General features: G+C 41.0%; 1 protein-coding gene across 1 annotated transcript in view; it reads left to right on the top strand.

The window, feature by feature from the left end:
- Positions 1–21,909, top strand: part of slc29a4a (solute carrier family 29 member 4a) — a 43,427-nt gene that overhangs the window by 18,035 nt on the left and 3,483 nt on the right. The window contains 4 exon segments of the mRNA XM_060840349.1: positions 596–867; positions 4,719–4,842; positions 14,939–15,126; positions 16,560–16,800. Coding sequence (XP_060696332.1) covers positions 596–867; positions 4,719–4,842; positions 14,939–15,126; positions 16,560–16,800 — 825 coding nt within the window.

Genomic DNA, 21,909 nt, shown 5'->3' with positions numbered 1-21,909 from the left:
TTTCTTCTGCAAAGAATTCTTATCAACTGTTTTAATGCCAATGGTACCATATTTCTCTTTTAAAAACAGCTAAGTGTAAAATATCCTGGGAAATAATTAATTTCTGTTACCACCTGTTAGAGTTGCCAACACTACTGGAGTATTCCTGGAAGTCTATGGTGAGCTTCCACTTCTAACCATCTCTTTGCAGTCAAACAATCTTTTCCCAACAGCCACCAACATTTTTATTACAATGAAAAATGCACAAAAAACATAATGTCTCTGTGAATTTGCTCCATAATTATTCAAAGCAGTATCTTTGTAAATCTTTGTAAACCTTTACCATGTGCCTCGATATTCTTTATATAATACGTGGGCCAGAACTACATGCCATACCTTTAGTGTGGTCTAATCAATATTTGCTGCAGGTTTAACTTGAATTCCCTGCTTTTCAATTCTACCTAATATTTTGAATGTCAAATGACTAACACCATAGTTAACTGGAATAAGGGAGAAGTGGGGGGGGGAGGGGATACAGGCTCGAAGATCAATCTATGGAAGGTTGTTGGCTTTAACGTCAGTAATCAATACTATGAGCTTCTTTTCTCCATTGCAGGCACTGCTGGTGTCATCATTTCCCTCAGCAGAATCTTTACCAAGCTCCTGGTTTCTGATGAAAGGAAGAACACCATTGTCTTCTTCTTCGTTTCAATCGGAATGGAGAGCATGTGCTTCATCTTGCACTTGCTGGTGAAAAGAACGCAGTTTGTGCGATACTACACCTCTCACAGCAGCCGGGGCCATGAACGTCTAAAGGACAAAGGTCATGTGGATCAGGGCCCAGGTTACCGGGTCCATCATAATGTCAATACAGAGGAAGTAAGATTCGTAAGTTTTTACTTCATATTGTAAGAGTGAAACTCTTGATGTAGAGTGATAGAGGGGATAGCTCTCTCAGGGTACCTGGGAATCTTGACATTGGCTCCCATGATTTGCAAGCTTTTCCCATTTCAATCATGTTCCAAATATGCGCTTGCAGGTTGGAGAAAATTAAAGATTGATTTGGGGGTGCCGGTGTTGGACTTGGGTGAACAAAGTTAAAAATCGCACAATGCCAGGTTACAGTCCAACAGGTTTATTTGGAAGCACTAGCTTTTGGACCACTGTTCCTTCATCAGGCGAGTGTCAGGTCACCTACCTGATGAAGGAGCAGCACTCCAAAAGCTAGTGCTTCCAAATAAGCCTGTTGGACTATAACCTGGTGTTGTGTGATTTTTAACTTCATTAAAGATTGTCTGACAAATCTGTTCCATGGAGTGAACAGAGCCTCATGACTTTCTTGAAGCACAGGCCTTGTCTTTGATCAGAAAAGAGTTGATGTTGCACTTGTTAGCAGTAAAGAAACTAATAGAAGTTTCACTATATTTCTTCAGTGAAGTAAATGATTATTTTAAATGATTCACTATATAGCTGAGACCAGACCAATGCATTTGCAAATGAACCATTTGGTTCAGTCATGGGAAACTGGTGGAAGAGATTTGAGCTGACTTTTAAATGGGATGCTCCCTTTGGGTGTAGTATGTTAATCTCGGCAGTGGTATGGTAACTTTTGTGATTGCTTGGAATGCTGCAGATTAAGGCAGGGCAATGTAAGCTTTGGAATTTACTATAGAGAAGCTCAACTAAGTCAAATGTAACATTAATCTTATCCAAGATTTCACCTTTGACTGCCCAATGTAGAAATATTTGATACAATTTTGTACGATCGTTTTGATATAGGTGACACGGTCAGACACTAGGAAAGTGGTCAATTTATGTTCAGTCTATCCTTGTAAATAAAAAAAAGACAAGAGTTCATCACTCTGATCCCTTTAACGAGATTTTTTTTAAAAAGTTGTTTTTTTTTCCTCAGCTTTCTGCAGCATTAAACCGATGAAAAATTTAGATCGGGTTAATAAAGATAAATGGTTTCCATTAGCTGAAGGGTTGATAACCCGAGGACAGATTTGAGGTGATTGATGAGAAAGCTAAAGGAACATTAGCAAAATCCTACTTGAGCAATGATTTTGTGAAGATGTGCACTGCCTCACAAGGTGAAGCGGGCAGATTTACTAACACCTTTCAAAGGAGAGTCAAATTTCATTTGAAGAAGAAATTCCAGTGTTTTGGGAAGAATCGGTTGGGGATGGAGGAGGGGGGGTGAGTGGGAACCAGCTGGAGTGGTCTTCAAAAACCCCCTGCAGATTCATTGGCCTGCATCCTTTTTAAACTACTCCATTATTCTGTGACTCTTGGATGTCCTTCTTTCGCTTTCTACCTCAGCAACCTTCTTAAATGAAACCTGTCAATCCTCTGCCTCTCTTTGGCTAAACTGACCAGGGAATTGTTTTATCTTCAAGGGAAATACAATATGTTGGAAACCATCAACAGTTCAAACAAAGGGAGAAACAATATTCACATTTCTGGTCGATGAATTCTTTCATTCACTGTTTTCACAGAAGATTGGGCAACGGGCTTGATCTCCATCCCTTCAGTTCCCAGGGGTTTGTAATTGCTGACTGAACAGGCTGACACCAACCCCAAGTGGTCAAGGACTGAGTCCTGGAGTGCATAAATAATGTGTAAATACCCAAAGGGGAATAGCCAAATGGAGATGGTGACTCTCCTATTGCTCCAAATGCAAATTACTATTGATGCTAAAAGAGAAATACCAGAATAAATAAAATTAAAAATCACACAACACCAGGTTATAGTCCAACAGGTTTATTTGGAAGCACTAGCTTTCGGAGCGCTGCTCCTTCATCAGGTGGTTGTGGAGTATAAAATCATAAAACACAGAATTTATAGCAAAAGTTTACATCGTGATGTAACTGAAATTATAATTTTAGAATTTCCATCAGAGTGGAAGCAGTGTTCAGGCAGTGAAGCTCCTTTTGCCAATTCTACGTGGTCACTTGAACCAGATGAGCTGGTTTTCCAGACATGATGGGATTCCTCCTCCCCTTGTGGTCTTTGAGACTCTGGTATTGCCCAGTCTGACTGCCTCAACCTCTAGCAGTTCGATGCCTGCACCTCCTTCCCATTTCTCCAGCCACTGTCAAGAGCTTTGAGCTGCTCTATCCATGGCTTTGGCTTTTGCTGTGCTGCAGCTCATAATTCCCAGGTCTCCTTTTTCTTCTTTCTGTGTCTCCCTTTTCCTCATGGCACATGGCTCTGAACACACTTCCAGTCTGCCAAAGACACCATTCCCTAAGCTGACAGTCCTACAGTCAATGAACAGTTCATTTCTCCCCCTCCATACCACCTACCAGCGGAGGACCTGCTACATCTCATTGATGTCCCGATGCTCTCTTGGATCTGATAATCCCAACCTTTATCTGTTTGATATGTTTGAGCTCAGTATAATGTAAAAGCTCCCTTTGTTAATGGTTAAAAACCTCGCAGTACAGTTGGTTCAGAAAACTGCCTTGTAATTTAGAGCTGGAGCTCCTCAAGGTGGAGCACTCTTGCAAAGTGACCATGTCACAAGTGTTGTGGCCATTTGTCTGTCCTCACACTCAAAGTTGAGCGCTGCTTTTGCATTGCAAGTGGGACCCCAACGCTTCACCCAAGCATCAATAAGTTATTTATTGAAGGATTGCGATTATTTAGAAGTGAAAAACTTGATTTTGTGCTTGAAAGAAAAAGAAAGGTAGGGTCAACTAGGGCTGTAGAACCATCTTGAGAAGATATAGAATAATTACCAATGGAGATAAACATTCAAACAGATCATGTATTAAAAAAATTCAGTGGGGCTGAAAATCAGAATATTGTGATGCTGAAGGAGATTAGAAATTAGACACAAGAAACTTCCACATCGTGGCCCTGGGATGACATAAAGTGGGTGATCAGCCATTCATTCTTCGCATCTTTTTCATTTACATAAAATCACGGAATCCCTATAGTGTGGAAGCTGACTATTCAGCCCATCAAGTCCACACTGACCCTCTGAAGAGCATCCTACCCGAACCCTAAAACCCTGCATTTCTAATGGCTATCCTATGTAGCCTGCACATCCCTGGACACTATGGGCAATTTAGCATGGCCAATTCACCTAACCTGCACATCTTTGGACTGTGGGAGGAAACCAGAGCATCCAGAGGAAATCCATGCAGACATGGGGAGAATGTGCAAACTTCACACAGTCGCCTGAGGTTGGAATTGAACCTGGGTCCCTGGCACTGTGAGGCAGCAGTGCTAACCACTGAGCCACCATGATGGCAAAAGACTCCAGGGGTTTGCAAAACAGATTCGCTATCATTTGTGTGGACTACCCCACAAAACCAGAATTAGTTCTCATGAAATCAGGAGTTGTGTGAAACTGGTGGGCATTAGCAAATGTTAAATCGCCCCACCCACCTAGAAATTATACCACCTACCGGCGGAGGCCCTGCTCCATCTCATTGATGTCCCGATGCTCTCTTGAACCTGATAAAGGTGAAAAGAATAGGGCAGTAGTTAAACAGGCAGTTAATCATTGTTCTTTTAAAGGCCAATTTGAGTACAAATGTTTAAGATGGTGGGTTTCACCAGTTAGGCAGTGGCCAAACTAGGTGTCTATAATAACTGGGATAATGCCTGAGATTGTATTGATGAAAATCTGCCCCTTCATCACCAAGATTAATTAGCCCAAACAGAAAACTCACCCTAGTTTTTCTTTTTGGGAATGACAGCTGCATTTCCTGCTATTTTTCTCTAAGGAAAACGGTACAATGGAAAGCCCCCAGTCTGATGTAGCTGAGCAGGATATTCCAGCCACTGCTGCCTACATGAGGTTTGATGCACCAAAGTCAAAGTTAAGGAGAACCTGGCCAGGTTTCAGAGGTAATTTTTTTGTTTTGATCCTTTCCTCTCGTGTTATGTACAAGTGTTAATATAATTACCTGCCTGCAATCCAACTCTCAGTCATCATTCATCCAACCTCCATGGTGTTAATGTTCAGACTGCAATTGCACTAGGGCATATTGTATCAATTATGTTAGTACTGAGCCACAAAGACTACACGAGGTCAGAAAATTACATAGGATATATAGATAAGGAGAAGAAATTTTATGCCGTGGATAGTGTCCCTGCCTCTGAGACAGACTTTCCAGATCTCAGTCCCACTCCAGGAGTTGTTGGCCAATGAAGGTGTGTCCATAAGCAGCTAAACAGGTTCAGTACCAATCCTTCCAATGCTCACCAATGGCAGGCAATGAGAGTGGGAGAGATTCCTGGTCAGCCGAGTGATGGATAGAAACTGGAGCCCCTACCCTCACTAACCATAGCTCCAGGCCAGAACAAACTGCAGGGTGGCGAGGAGAGACAATATGATGATTGGTTCACTGGACGGGACAGCCAAAATGGATCAGATTGTTGCCATCAGCATGGAGTTCAATTTCCACTTGTCAATCAGGGTAGCTTCAAGTGGCTGTCGAGAGTGTGTGGGGCTGGAAAAGCACAGCGGGTCATGCAGCATCCGAAGAGCAGGAGAATTGAAGTTTCGGGTAGGAGCCCTTCATCAGGATTCCTTTCTTATTTAAATTTATTGCCAATTATCTTACATTGATGGTCTCTAGTCTCGCCCTTCCAGAAATAAAGATTGGAGGCAAGAATGTTACAAACTTGTGATGCTCTAAGGACACAGCAGTGCTTAGGGAATTTATCTAGAAGTCCTGCAAAATTTTGTGGACCAGTTAAAATCTGCAATGCTAGAATATGGATTAAATGTGAATTCATAAAAAGTCAAAAACAAAACACAAAAAGATTAGAAGAAACTAGAAAATTCGAAGAAAGTTAAATGTGGATGGTGATTTATGCTTGTCTCCAACATGGTGTTTTACTTGATGTGTCTGATGATGCTGTCACTTTAAGAAGGTTATTTCTCCTTGGTTTTTTTGAAGTGAAGCTGTAAAAGCAGAGGTGCAAAGGAGTCTAGGGGAATTAACAGTTTCACAATGGAAGGGGAGTGGCCAGTTCTCCCAGTTCAGGATTTTTCAAGTTTGTTTTTAGCTATAGCAATCACAAGATGTGAGAGTCCAGGAGAGTTGCAAGCCTCAGTAAAGAATGCGTCTGAATTTCTTCTGAGATCTCTCACCTGATTGTACGATCTCCTCCCTGTTAGAATCTATGTTTGAATCTACCTTTCTGCCAAGGGGTGTGTTTAATTGATGTTACTGTATTAGAACAGTTAATTAATAATAGTTACTGTATTGGGTCGGTTAAGTTTTCCAATAGTTAAGTTATTCTAAATTCTATTTTCTTTTCTTTGTGGTTCAGCTGTAGTGTTTAAATAAATTCTGTTTTGCTTAAAGCTGAGTGGCTTGACCAGCTGCATCCTACCTGGAACATCCACTTCACATCTGCCTTTGACATAAGGGTCTAGACTACCTTTTTAAAATATTTTGAGGGGGTCTGGCCTGGCCCATAACATGTGGTAATGCTTATATTATTGCTCTTAATATAAAACTCAAGATATGGATATTGTGCTAATGAAAAATTCAAAAGGCATTTATTACAGCTAGCTATTATATACAAACCTGACGTTTACAAGCACGTAAGTGGTTGGACTAACATGACATGACACAGTGTAGCACAGTTTCCAATGGCAAGTCATGCTTTAGATATTTGATGTAAGGTGGAGTGTGAGACCTTTATACCTCAGCTCACATTTTATGCTGCAGTGGGAATATCACGAGTTTATCTCCAAAAGGTATACTGACGTACCTACCATTAGACAGATTACAACTGATGATGTTACAATGGGGCAGTGTATATGTTTGTCGATTTAGAATGACTGATTAATACAACGCTCAGGGCAGAAAAGGACGTACAGCCAGATGCAACTTTGTGAATATGATGGATATGTGAACAAGAAAATTCAAGTTTGTAACAAGGGAAAAGAGCCTCTTCAGATATGACATTCTGTTTTTTTTCTCCTGAGTGTCTTGGAAACCTGGACAATAAATACAAACCTTTGGTAGAAAATAGAGGCCTTTGAAATGTGGATACTAAGATGTATGCTTAAAATTCCAGACACAGAGGATAAAAGAAGTGAAAAGAAGCCTGAATTTTCAAGTGCAAATACATCTCTTAAAAACTGACATGAAGAGAAAATGTCAGTATTTGTGTCATTTGAACAGAGCGGAAAATGTACAGGGATCTTGTCTTGAAGGAAGCGTGGAGGGAATCAGGGAGGAAGAGTTGCCCTTGGCATAGTTAATGAAGGATGTCACGTAACAGTTGCAAATGGGCTTAGTAGATGTGAGAGAATGGTGTCTCTATAGCCTTGAAATAACTCATCGGCTAGACTTGTATGTCATGGTCCAGGTGTGACCCAAACATGACTCAATTCTCCACGTAGTGCCCCTACTATAGAAAGATTATTATTAAACTAGAAAGATGCTACCTGACTGGAAGGTTTAATTATAAGGATAAGCTGTTTTTTTTTCCCTAGAGTATAGGAGACTAGAGTATAGAGGTCTATAAAATCATAAGCCAACAACTTTTCCCCATGATAGGGGAGTTTAAAACTAAAGGGCTTGGTTTAAGGTGAGAGGGGAGAGGGTTGAAAATGTGTTGCTGGAAAAGCGCAGCAGGTCAGGCAGCATCCAAGGAACAGGAGATTCGACGTTTCGGGCATAAGCCCTTCTTCAGGAATCATGCCCGAAATGTCAATTCTCCTGCTCCTTGGATGCTGCCTGACCTGCTGCGCTTTTCCAGCAACACATTTTCAGCTCTGATCTCCAGCATCTGCAGTCCTCACTTTCTTCTCCGAGAGGGGAGAGAGGTCCAGCGGGGCAATTTTTTTCACACAGAGGGTGATGAGTGTGTGGAACAGGCTGCCAGAGGGAGTGGATGGAAGCGAATACAATTTTGCCATTTAAGAAACATTTAGACAGGTACATGGATGGGATAGGTATGGAGGGATATGGACTAAACACCGGCAAATAGAACTAGTTTAATTGTGAAAGCTGGGCGGCACAGGTATATTGGGCTGAAGGACCTGTTTCCACGCTGTCGTCCCCTATGACATTAATTCAAGTTTAGCAAAACTTCTCAATTCTGTCTCTTTATAAATAACCCGTCATGTTTGATTTGCTTTATTGGAGCCTTTTTACTTCCATTTTTCTGTGTATTTGCATTCCTGAAATCATTGTGTTCCCCTTTAGAGTCTTACTTTCCCAGTAACATTGTGATTTCCTTCTTTTCCTGACCAAAATGTGAGACCTCACAATTATCTGTGTTGAGGTTACATGACCCTTCTGCAAACTTATGAATATCTTCTTGAAATGTGTTGCAGTTCACTTCAGTGTTGATAATCCCCAAATTTAGTTGAGAGTCAGATGTTTGTGGGGGTTCCTGAGGAGCAGGGGAATTACCTATCAAATTTCCCAGGCCGCACCTACATAAGTCTGTGCATTAAGACCTCTGTGGTGTCCTGATATGCTTCTTGCACCATACGCCTTGTCTCCAACAATCTGGAGTCTGGAAGATCTGGGCTGTAGGCTTGAACCTAACCTTGATGTGAGCTGGTGACATTCATTTATTGAAAGTACTCAATATTTGTATCACTCGTATTAGTGAAATTATCTTGGTTTTCATTCAGTTCTTTGATACATGCATCACAAAAGCAGTTCAAACAGTTAATTTAGCATCACGAGGAACCTATCTGACTTCAGACTCTTTCACCTCGACATTCGTTTTTTTAGATCTTTAAAAAACAGAACCAGTTTAATTACAATTTTTGAAATAGGAAATGATTTGAAGGACAGTGAAATGGGAGGTGGGAGGTGAATGCTGCCGATCCAAAGGAATTTGTGGAGAATGAAGCTTCAGTGAGGATCAATGGATTCAACAGGAAATTTAACGTGGTTGTTGCCAGTCCCACATTTCCAGGGCACAAGGTTGCAAAGTGGTTAATAAAATGATAAACTGGCATGTGAGTTGGGATTTCCAACTTGCTTGCATGAGTGTGTGCTGAAATTTTGAAAAATGGCACAGTAGTACTTCATAAGTACATCTTTAAAAGTCTAAGTCACCTACAGGGAGCAACACCTGTCCTTGCCTCAGGGGGTATGAATGATTAAAATGACTAACATTATTTCAGTTCTCATTTGTACAGTTCAATAAAAATCACTAGGCCATAACATTTACTGCAAACTCAGAACCAAGAAGAGTATAAAATAGTACGCATGCAAAATGAAAGTTATTTAGCACTTTGGTTTCTGAGAATTACATTAAGTCAGCTTTAACTTGATAAAATGCACAAGGGAACAAACTTTCACTTGTGTCTTATCTTTAATCAATCTGAAGTAAAACTTGGGGATGAATGGAAATCTGGATGGGTACATTGTTTTTAATTCAGCCCAGCAATCCTCTTTGGATTTTTTTTCACATTAGGTACTCTGTACTATAAACATAGGATCAAGATAATGTGATCTATTAACCTTTGGCCTTAAAAAAGCAGCTTGCGGTCAAAAACATCATCAAAGTAAGTAGAGCGAGAGGAGGTCATTTAGCTCATCTTCCCATAGGGGAATATGTACCAATGTTCTTCTTTCAGGGCAAGATTTCCTCTGGACCCTCTGACTCTACTGAAACCCCAGATCCTATTTCCTAATTCAGGATTCTTCTCAAATGCGCAACTGACTGCTGTCGGGATTCCCACTGCTAAGATGGAACTTGTCAGTGAAATCCCAACTCCTCGTAAAGTTGGCAAAAGGTAGAAAGAGCTAAAATGGCTTCCTTTCGGGTGCTATTATGGCAAGTTGAGTCCATTAACTATTTTCTACTGTGCTTTCTTGGATTCTAGTTTTTGCACTTCTCAAATCCTGTCTGGTTTAGTATTATTCACCAGTCTGAGGAGTTTATATTGCAGTCTGAATTCAAGGCATTTACGTAGATCAGAAATAGAATTAACTTCTCTCCTGGGAGATTCCGAGCTCATTGCATGAAGTGCATGCCAACATTCTGTCCTCTGGCACCACACCCAAACCAGTACTCACTGCTCCCTCTCTTCTAAACAATTCTTTATCCATCTACAAGTTTTACTTAGTTTGTGGCTATTCATTGTCTCTCAGATGGAACAGTATTTGTGCCTTTCTGGAAGTCTAGCTACACTTTATTTGGTGCTTTCAAGTATCTGTTGGGATAACTTTCTGGAAAAATATTAAAGCAAGTAATATGGGCAGGATTGTAACAATATGGAGTCCCACTTACCTGTACTTTCATAGAGATGTGATCCTGCACTTTGTACCTGAGGAGTATAGGATTTCCTCTCTATCAGCATACAGGGTACGTGGGACTTGATATTATTTGAACTTAGGTCTGAGATATTTAGGCCTCCAGATAAGATGCCCTCTCTTACCACCCTCTGTAAATAAGTTACTTATTAATAATAGTTAGTCCTTGTGTTTCGCCACCATTCTTGGAAAGGGAATGTTGCATGGCCTTGATTCCAATTATATTCCTAACTCCCATGATGGCAGACAACACTTTATAGATTGTCACTTGACACCCTGGAGGATATGTGGATAAATTGTCTTTGAAGTCTGCACTATTGTTGGAGACTTGTTCCCAGGCAGCGGAGCTAGAAAATAACTTTTCATTGACAGTAGAATCCCATCCACGTAAGTAGTAGTGTGGAATATCAGGTATTTATTTCAATTGTGGATCTCCCAGTGTTGGCAGGCATGCTACTTGTGTTTACTCAAATAGATGCTTTCAAGTGGTGATCAGTTCATATGTATCAATTATTTTTCCTCAATCTTCTATTCTGACTCCAATTGTATCCAGAAGGTCGTTCAGTTCTCACGATTACAGTAAGAGTAGAGCTTTCCATTGTCGCAATTTACCTTCAGAGCAATACTCAATTCAAATTCCTTCTGTGTCCTTCTCACTGTCAATTCACATTCTTCCCCGTGGTTTCTTCATTTTCCTCCTTACAGGTTTTGTAAGGTGCATCTCTCAATTATTCCTTTTTGAATGACCGTAACTCATATAAGATTGGGTTATCTTGAACTGTATTTACAAATCCTTGGAAGTCACTGATCCTGCCTTTTCAGCGCATATTCCTGAAAGATCTCCATTCATTCTTAACTGATTTTTCTGTCTTTCTTTCCTAATTCAATTTTGCTTAAGTTCCTCACATTTTTTGTGAAATATACACATTAAAATTTTGATTTTTGATAATGATTTTATATCATATTTGATTATGTTATCCCTCATTCCATTCTCCGTCCTCTGTCAATTAACAGGCTGAAATGTAGGCCATTACTTGGCCATTCCTAATTGACTTGGTCAGACAGAAGTTGTTACTTATATTCAGTTATTTAGATTCTAGACCACTTGGGCACTCCCAATTTGTATTGTTTTATTCATTCTTGGGTTGTAGTCAGTACTACCAATGACGATACTGGGGATGTCTTATGAGCAAAGGTTAAACAGGTTGGGACTCTACTCGTTGAAGTTCAGAAGATTGGGAGGTGATCTCATTGAAGCATATTGGATTTTAAGGGCTTGTCAGTGCTGAGAGAATGTTCCCCTTGTGGAAGAGTCTAAGACCAGAGGGTATAGTCTCAGAATAAAGGGACACTGATTTAAGACAAAGATGAGGAAGAATTTCTTGTTTTGAGGGTTGAGAGTCTTTGGAACTTCTTGGCACAGAGACCTGTGAGGGCAGAATCCTTGTATCTATTTAAGACTGAGACAGATAGATTCTTGATCAGTTGGGGAATCAATGGTAATGGGGAAAACACAGGATGGTGGATGTGAGAAATGTCAGATCAGCCATGATGCTATTGAATGACAGAGCAGGCTCAAGGTGATGAATGATCTAAGCCTCTTCCTATTTCTTATGGTCTTACAGCCAGTATTCTTAAAAAGATGCCACTGCACTGCTTCTCTCCTTGAGGCTCTGGTTCGATAGCTCCCTGATCCAGCCATGTACTACTGTCTTTTCCTGATCCTCCAGCTTAATGCTTCTACTTCCAGAGTCCAGGATAGATGGCTGCCTTCTGCTGACTTGTAACTTTGCACTGGTAGGGATATTACAGTGGCCTGGCCAATCAGATTAGATGAAAAGCAGCAGTCAGTCTGAGGGATAAGACTTACCATTTTATTGGAAAATTAAGAGAACGGCAATTAATCTACTTGTTTTATGTCATCTATGGTTACTCCATTCCCTTTACTGTCTGGCCTGTTCTTCTCCTTGGTCTATTGTTTTCAAAATCTAACTCCCTTGTATATTGTGCTGCTAGGCAACCCTTCTTTATCTAGGCTGCTCCGAGAAGCGAGAAAGGAGGTTGCTAAGCCGCTGGCGAGGATATTTGCCTCCTCACTCTCCACTGGAGTCGTACCAGAGGATTGGAAGGCGGCGAATGTTGTTCAGGGTAATAGGGAAATCGCTGGCAATTACTGACCAGTCAGTCTTACGTCTGTGGTCAGCAAAGTTTTGGAAAGAATTCTGAGGGATAGGATTGATGACTATTTGGCAAAGATAGTGTGATTAAAGGCATTCAGCATGGCTTTGTGAGGGGCAGGTCATGCCTCACAAATCTTATTGAGTTCTTTGAGGAGTTGTCAAGACAGGTCGATGATGGTTGAGTGGATGCGGTGTATATGGATTTCAGCAAGGCATTTGATAGGGTTCCCCATGGTAGGCTCATTCACAAAGTCAGGAAGTATGGGGTACAGGGATATTTGACTATCTGGATTCAGAATTGCCTGGCTGACAGAAGGCAGAGATTGGTTGTAGATGGAAAGTATTCTGCCTGGACGACAGTGTTGAGTGGGGTCCCGCAGGGCTCTGTACTTGGGCCTCTGTTCTTTGTAATTTTTATAAATAACTTGGATGAGGAGGTTGTGCAGATGACACAAAGGTTGGAGGTGTCGTCGATAGTATCGAGTGCTACGGCAGGCTGCAACGCGACATAGACAGAATGCAGAGCTGGGCTGAGAAATGGCAGATGGAGTTCAACCTGGATAAATGTGAAGTGATGCATTTTGGAAGGTCGAACTCGAATGCTGATTATAGGATTAAAGACAGGATTCTTGGCAGTGTGGAGGAACAGAGGGATCTGGGTGTGCAAATACATAGATCCCTCAAAGTTTCCACCCAAGTGGATAAGGTTGTTAAGAAAGCATATGGTGTTTTGGCTTTCATCAACAGGGGGATAGAGTTTAAGAGCTGCAAGGTTTTGCTGCAGCTCTACAAGTCCCTGGTGAGACCACACCTGGAATATTGTGTCCAGTTCTGGTCGCCCTACTATAAGAAAGATACAGAGGCTTTGGAGAGGGTGCAAAGAAGGTTTACCAGGATGCTGCCTGGACTGGAGGGCTAGCCTTATGAAGAAAGGTGGAGAGAAGGAGGAAGAGAGGAGACCTGATGGAGGTGTACAAAATAATGAGAGGAATAGATAGTCAATAGCCATAGACTTTTCCCCAGGGCAGGATTGACTGGTATGAGAAGTCGTAGTTTGAAGATATTAGGAGGAAGGTATAAAGGAGATGTCAGAGGGAGGTTCATTACACGTAGAGTTGTGAATGCATGGAATGCGTTACCAGCGGCGGTGGTGAAAGCAGAGTCAGTGGGGACATTTAAGCGACTGCTGGACATGCACATGGATAGCAGTGAGTTGAGGGGTGCATAGGTTAAGTTACTATATTTTACATTGTGGGCCAAAGGGCCTGTTCTGTGCTGTACTTTTCTATGTTCTATGTTCTTCATTCTGACTGCTCAGTGTGTGATAAAATGAGAGTGTTTTTGAGGTTATGACCCTTGTGATCTTGAAATTCAGTTTGGAATCAAACTTCTCAAATGCCTTTTGCAGGAATTGTCCTCCCCATTCCTGCCATTGGTCGCTCTTAACAACAACTTCCAGCTCATTTCTCTTCATTTTGTAGACTTTCTTTTTCATCTGCTCCATTCTTTCCATGACTTTGATGCCAAAAATCAATATACAATCATTCATGGCTTCAAATAAATGTATTTGTAGTCACACAAGTTTCCATAAAATGTTCTTGGGCTGAGTTTTACAAGAAATTGGAGGTGTTATTTTTGTTGAATTTGCTGCCTTGCTCAATCAAGGATGCTGAAGGCAATTGTACAATCCCCATTGTTAATCTGGTTGATGTTGCATTTATCAAAACTGACCAAGGCTGGGGAGTGACAATTTTCTGATCTGTATGGCTCAATAAAGGTTTGCCAAACTCTTATGTAAGGGTATAAGGATCTGAAAGGGTTAATGCAGAGGAGTTCATTAGCACTGCCTAATACGATGGTGACACTTAGGTGTGGGTGTGGGAACAGCTTAGAATCTTGAAACAGTAAGATCTTTCATCAAGGTCTCCCTCACAATCTCGGTAGCAATATCTATCTAATCGACCTCCCATTGCAAACATGCAGTAAACTATATCATATTTATGACAAGTGTCTCTTCTTAATGGACCACCGAGTGGTTTCTTTCACCAGACTAGACTAAGCAGGTCCTGTAAATCCCCACCAGAAAGGAGAATGGCAGCAGCAAATCTACCAGATGTAGCTTTCACCATGATGAGCTGTGATGAGGATTTATCTTACAACAAAACCTGCAAAGAACAAACAAGAGTTAACACTGACAGTCCATGAAATGTTGGAGGTATAATCCATTAACTCAATAAGAATTCATATTATATATAACCATAATGGGTTAACTACAGTTTCTCGCACCAATGCATATGAAAGGTGGAGATATGGAAAGGGATAGACTTTTCTAGATTCTTTTAAGGATCTGAAAATGGTCAAATCTTTCTGCTTGTGTTGATATTGGTATGTTGGTATTTAACTCCTTGCATATCTACGCTCATAAACCAAAATGATCCTATTAAATGCATTGTAATGTCTTCTGTTGTTGTAATGCAGGTTGCTTTTTATTAATGACAAGCCATCTGTTCTCTTTAGACATGATTCTACACCGATACATTGTGGCCCGCATTATTTGGCCATACATGCTCTCCATAGCTCTAACATACTTCATCACCCTCTGCCTATTTCCGGGACTGGAATCCGAAATTCGGAACTGCACTTTGGGAGAATGGTTGCCAATCCTCATCATGGCCATTTTTAACCTGTCTGATTTTGTGGGAAAGGTGAGAGTTTTGAACACTGAATAAAAAGTTTCCATAATTCAGAAATAACTATCGGTGTGGCATTTATTATATTGCTGTTTGTGGGAACTTTCTGTGAGTGAATTGGCCATCGTGCTGCCTACATTACAACAGTGAGCACACTTCTGATCTACACCTATATAACATGCTTTGTGCTGTCCTGAGATCATGATAGATGCTAAATACAAGTATTTCTTTTGTACAAGCAGCTTCCTAATGGCAAAAAATAATCTAACTATAAGTAGTAACTAAATCATTGCACATCAGCAGAACCATCTTTCCTAGTTCCCAACCACTGCCACTATGAAGATGGCATTTATTAGCCATTGGACTTTTTGTTCACATTATTTGTGAATTAATAAATTACAGTTTGCAATTATTTATTGATCTGTGTACAGTTCTGGTCTCCACATTACCAAAGGGATGTGGATGCATTGGAGAGAGTGCAGAGGAAGTTCACCAGGATGTTGCCTGGTATGGAGGGCACTAGCTATGAAGAGAGGGTGAGTGGATTAGGATTATTTTCATTAGAAAGACAGAAGTTGAGGGGTGACCTGATTGAGGCCTACAAAATCATGAGAGGTATCGACAAGGTGGATAGAAAGAAGCTTTTTTCCCAGAGTGGGGGAGGGTCTCAATTACTAGGGGTCACGTGGTCAAGGTGAGAGGAGAAAGGTTTAAGGGCGATATGCTTGGAAGGTTCTTTACGCAGTGGGTGGTGGGTGCCTGGAATGTGTTTCCAGTGGAGGTGGTAGAGGTGAGCATGATAGCATCATTTAGGCTCTGTCTAGACAGAAATGAATGGGCTTGGAGCAAAGGGACACAGATCCTTAGAAAATAGGTGACAGGTTTTGATAGATGATCTGACTTGGAGAGCCGAAGGGCCTGTTCCTGTGCTGTAATTTTCTTTATTCTTTTATTCTTCGTTTGAAACACTTTTGTTCACTAGCTGTAAAAAGATTAGCGAGAGGGCAGGAAAGACTCTGAGACTGATAGTCAGGAATCGCCCAGTAAGGAGTGACATGCCTTCTGTCCTTTTGATTGACCATTGCTGCATCTGGAATGATCAAAGGTAGGAGTGTAGGACTGGGACAATATGAGACAGGAGGTCCCATGATGAAACCACCAGGAATACTTTCAACCAACGATCACAATCTAAACTAATAGAGAAATTAACAGGGAAATCCATCTTTTCCCTGTGCAATTTGGAAGCAAGTTTAGTTTTTACTTTAGATTGTGCGTGAGATTGTGATGGATTCAGTAAATCCAAGGAGAGGCCATGGATAGTCAGTACCAAAGCTGCACCCCTAAGCATTGTCACTTACGGCTGAAGAAGTAATAAGTGAAATAGCATTTCTCTGTTTCAGGTGCAATTTGCTCACTTATTAAAACGTCTTTGTTTTATTTTGATGCAGATACTTGCAGCTTTGCCTTATGACTGGAAGGGACTTCATCTCCTCATCTGTTCCTGCACCCGGGTTGTCTTCATCCCACTCTTCCTTCTGTGTGTGCTCCCAGGTGACCAGGCTGTTTTCAATCATCCTGCCTGGCCATGTGTCTTCTCTTTGCTAATGGGGATTTCAAACGGCTACTTTGGTAGTGTGCCAATGATCTTGGCAGCAGGCAAAGTCAACCCAGAACAGAGAGAGCTGGCAGGTAAGCACAACAGTTTAGCTGGATTGGGTTTCTTCGGGGAATTACTTAAATAGAGTCTTTGGAATGATAAAATTACAATTACCACACACAATTATTGTTATTGCTATGGCAATCTCCATGGATACAATTAACAATGGCTATTTCAGCAGAAAAGATAAACTCTTACAATTAAATTCTTGGCCAACCTGTGAGGTCTCCAGTTGGTGAATTGATCGATTGTTGTTTTGCTAACTCTATTACACTTGCTCTGAAGAAGCCAGATACTCCGATTTGTAGACATGAAGAAATGGGAAGGAGAACAGAAGAGTAATTTCTTATTAAAGTAGTCCCTGACATCCACAGGAAAAAGGTATAATCGAGAAGTATTTTTGTTATTGTAGTGATTGTAATGAAATCTGCCAACTGGATCTCATAGAATATGAGTTCCCTTTTTGGGGCTGTTAATCTGGTTCAGTCAGGGAGTCCTGGCTGACAAATAAAAAAGGTGACTGTCAGAGATAATGACAGTCTGGTACTTGACTCTGAGTGAAACAGTACTAAAAGTCAAGAACTGTTCATGTGTTAGAACAAGGTAATTTGGTGTTGGGATATGAGCCTCTGTGGAGCTATTTTAGTGGCAACAAGAGCAAAGCATGATCCTGAAGAAACTTGCTCACAGCAGTCATCTTTGAGTTGGGGTAAGCATTTCTTACATTGTGCCGTAGTTTGGAAAGCTTGATTCATTTGTTCTTGCTGTAGAGGACTGGGCCCAATATGGGGAAAGAATGCATTATTATTTCCCGGCAAATGACATTGGGGCAGACGACAAATGACAAGCAATTCTCCAGCCTGTGGACCTGCAGCTTTTTCTGTCACTAGGAACCTAACTTTCCCTGAGGCACCAGATACTACAACCTTTCAAGAATAGATAGATATAATTAAGGAACATTGTGAACCCAAGCCTCCTCTGATTCTGGGATGCTGTCACTTTTACTTGGCAGTTTGTGGACCAGGGGATTCCGTATTGGCATTTTTGACTAGGTTAAAATGACTGGCAGAAACCCATGACTTTGGTTTAGCCCTTAAAGTGAAAGAGTTAAATTACTTGGTAACATCAACATCATGTCTAGTTAATTGCTGATCCTGTTCAAATAGAGACCATAACAATGATTGCAGAACCAGTTTTTCACAAAATTCACTATATACTCCAGCCCTTAACTTTGCATAGGACCTCAACTAGGCGAGAACCTATAGCAGGGAGCGTTTAAGGATTAAGTAGGCAATGTGAGTGTACTGTACCTTTAAGAGAGTTAAAAGCTAGGAGAACTACCTGACAGCACCAAGTGCTCTGAACAAGATACAATGTAAACATATGGTCCAGCAGCTACTGTAGCTGGTTGCCTGGAGACAAAAATAAATTTGAATTAAGCTAATCAGTTTAAATTATACTCCCCAAAATACCAAAATTCAATCAAGTTAGAATTTAGTATATTGACAATATTAAAAGCCAATGACACTATCCGATGTTTTCGGAGTATAAGACAGGGAAAAATTGAACAGCTGGGGGAGAACTGCCAAAAGATCAACAAATGTAGGCGGTCAGTGAGAACTCTCTGAGAGATACCTTTCTAGAGAAGGAGTTTGCATAGAACAAAAACATCAACATCAAAATCAGCTTACATCCTTCGACTCGGAGGGGGTGGGGGGGGGCGGGGTGCTGTTGGGTGTGGGGGGAGGTGGGAGTAGAAAGCTGCAGTGATTGTGACAAGGTCAGTCAGCTGGACTTCATAAAATATGAGTTCCCCGATTGGGGCTGTTAACGTGATCCAATTGACAGATAAAAACAGGAGTGTCAGAGATACCGACACTCTGGTACCTGGCTCTGAAGGAGGCATACTAATGTCAAGGACTATTAATGTGTATATAAAGGCTGACTTAATGACAGGATACCAGCTGCTCTGGAGTTATTTCAGTTATTATTTGTACAAAACAACTTCTTAAATCTGTTGTCCATTAGCAATAGACTCGGTTCCAGTACTCCACTCCAGAGCTGTTCTGCTGACTGGAAGGAACATGTGGAGCATTAGAACAGATTCTGCAGCTTTCAAACTGCCAGAGACATGACTGGGAGCTTTGCAATCCGGGGTGAAAAATTCCCACAGCATGGAAGTGTCCCAGATTCTCCACCAGGGTACAAATTGATTTTTAGATTAGATTTAGATTAGATTAGATTACTTACAGTGTGGAAACAGGCCCTTCGGCCCAACAAGTCCACACCGACCCGCCGAAGCGCAACCCACCGATACCCCTAACCTAACACTATGGGCAATTTAGCATGGCCAATTCACCTGACCCGCACATCTTTGGACTGTGGGAGGAAACCGGAGCACCCGGAGGAAACCCACGCAGACACGGGGAGAATGTGCAAACTCCACACAGTCAGTCGCCTGAGGCGGGAATTGAACCCAGGTCCCTGGCGCTGTGAGGCAGCAGTGCTAACCACTGTGCCACCGTGCCACCCATGAAAATCAGTGACCAGAAAATCGTTGACATTGAACATGATACATGTTGGCTGCGTGCAAGGCTCTACCAGCTAAATACCAGCCACAAATTTTGCCGAATTTGTAATCACCCTGGTGAAGTGATAGGACCTCAACTGACTCTAATTATCTCCTGAATTGAATAGCCCTCACTGTTCACACTTAAAGCTTAACCCCTTTGACTGTGTTTGGTCAGTACATGTCGCAAAATTAACTATGACTGCTTCCTTAGCCTAATCTTAATCTTAATCCTCTCGAATCGTGGGTCACACTGCCGGGGGCAGCTTTCCATTTCAGTGACATTAGAAGCTCATGTTGTCTGGGCTCAGGGCTACATTGGAGATAGTGAGAACTGCAGATGCTGGAGATCATAGTAGATAAAGAGTGGAGCTGGAAAAAGCACAGCAGGTCAAGAGACATCAGCGGAGGAGGGGAGTTGACGTTCCAGGTTGGAACCTTTCATCAAGATGAAAATCCTGATGAAAGGTTCCAACTTGAAACATTGACACCTCTCCTCCTCTGATGCTGCTTGACCTGCTGTGCTATGTCCAGCTCTATTCTTTATCCATTCAGGGCTACATTATCAACATAGAAATTCCCTCTGGAGAATCCCAACTCTGCCCTTGCCAAATTATCTCCACTAGTAATTGCAAAAGTCCAAATCTGTGCCCAAAAATCTGTGCCCAATGTTGGCAATTGCCCCCAATTTCCAAAAGACATCACCTACCCTTAAAATTGGCCATGACTATGCAGAATTTCCAATGTAAGGAGGGTAGGGCTGAGACTTGGCATTCATCGGAAGATAGATTGCAGACTCATTGAAAATCCTTACTCCAGATTGTGGTGATTGGTGAGCTGTCAGGGTGACATTCATCATCTAATCAGGTGAAGCAGATTTTAAGCCTATAAATAAATATTTGGACTGGTATAAGATTGATGCATATCAAAAAGGAATGAAATGAATATGATAGAATGAGCAATAGGTGTCCCTCCAAATGAATGACACTTGTCGGGTCTGATTGATGCAGTGGGATTTTGGCTTGAGTTACAATTTATGCAAAATGTACACTCATTTGAATATCTTGACTGTGTAGTTTGATAGATATCAACCCCAAAAGAACTCAAAGTAAGACTTGAGTTCTTAAAGTTAGCTTTGCTGATAATTTTCTTGGTGGTTTCAGCTTTTGCTGCTGAATGCCTTGTTGTGAGCTGTTGTGAGTATGCTCCATAATTAATAAATATTGCTTGGATTTTGGAGGATGTGGAAAAAGGGATTATTTTAAGTATTTCAAATGGTTTTGTTAAAATAGGTAATTGAACATTGTCTTTAGATATTTAGAAATTACTTGACTGATAACAACTGGTTTTGCTGTTGATCATGATGTGGCATTTTGAATAGAGATGAATTGTTTAATCTGATTTAGTTGGAGGTAAACCTTCTAAAAAAAAAGCAGCTGTGTTGAAAGGAAGTCTGCTAAGAACAAGCTGAGTTGGAGGAAAACTTGCTAAGGACAAGCTGCCCAGCTGATCCCTCCAGTTTCTGAAAGTAAAGCCCTCTAGCTTAGGTCAGGGTGAGGCCTATTTGTTCTTTTAACAGAGTGATTGGAAGAACATTTCAAGATTGAAGGGACTGACAAACTGTATCTGTAAAAGCCTTTACTAGTGACTGTACATAATTAGTGACTTGATTACACATGCCAGAACATCAGGAAACCATCTCTGGAACATTCTACTCTTTAACCTTTAGTTTTCAATACTAACCTTTTGGTCAAAGAGTTTTTTTTTCAGAAAACCATTCTTTGCAGAAAAATATGATTTGTTTTCTCTTTTCCTTATGAGTGCATGTGTATGTATTTATGTTTGTCTTTGTGCTTAGGAGATATTTAACAGGATAAGGATTTATATTTAATTTACTGACTGTGTATCTTTCCCAATTATTGACTTTTGTTTTTGTTTTGATAATAAACCCACAATTGTTTTTATAAAAACTTAGTTGCTAGTTCATTTTCTTTAAAATGAGATATAGGAAGAAATGCAACTTGGTAAGCAGATAAAAGTAATTTTTACTTTACATTGTGATCCATGGAGTAATAGGACCAGAGACTAGTGCACTCCATCAGCCTTTGACATACAGAGCATATGTGTTTTTATAGACTCTCAGCTTCTTCCCCAGTTAAATGCTCAATAGTAAAATATTTGAGGATCTCACCTAAACGATGGGCTGTATACACTGTAATGTTTGAGTCATGGTAGAAAGCTCCATAGACTGAAGTCTCATATAGTGAAATGCTTCTCCATCATATTGTGACACAGTATTCCTGTTACAAAGAGGAGCGTTAGTATTCCAGACAACATTTGTCACTATTTGACAGCAGTATGGCAAACTTGTAGGCCGTTTCCTGGAGCCCCCAAACATCGGCATGTATTCTTGTTTTTGTGTAGAGGTGTAATCTTTTGAAATCGACTGTAGAAAATACATGACAGGTTCCAGAACACAGACATAAGTGTCCAGAGGTCTGGTCAAAGGGCATGAATCTTAAGGGAGGAGGAAGAGACAGAGAGGCTGAGAGGGCGAATGCCAGAACTTACA

Source organism: Hemiscyllium ocellatum, chromosome 20 (assembly GCF_020745735.1).
Source record: "Hemiscyllium ocellatum isolate sHemOce1 chromosome 20, sHemOce1.pat.X.cur, whole genome shotgun sequence".
In the NCBI taxonomy this organism is placed as follows: domain Eukaryota; kingdom Metazoa; phylum Chordata; class Chondrichthyes; order Orectolobiformes; family Hemiscylliidae; genus Hemiscyllium; species Hemiscyllium ocellatum.
This window is presented reverse-complemented; position numbering and strand designations above follow the sequence as displayed.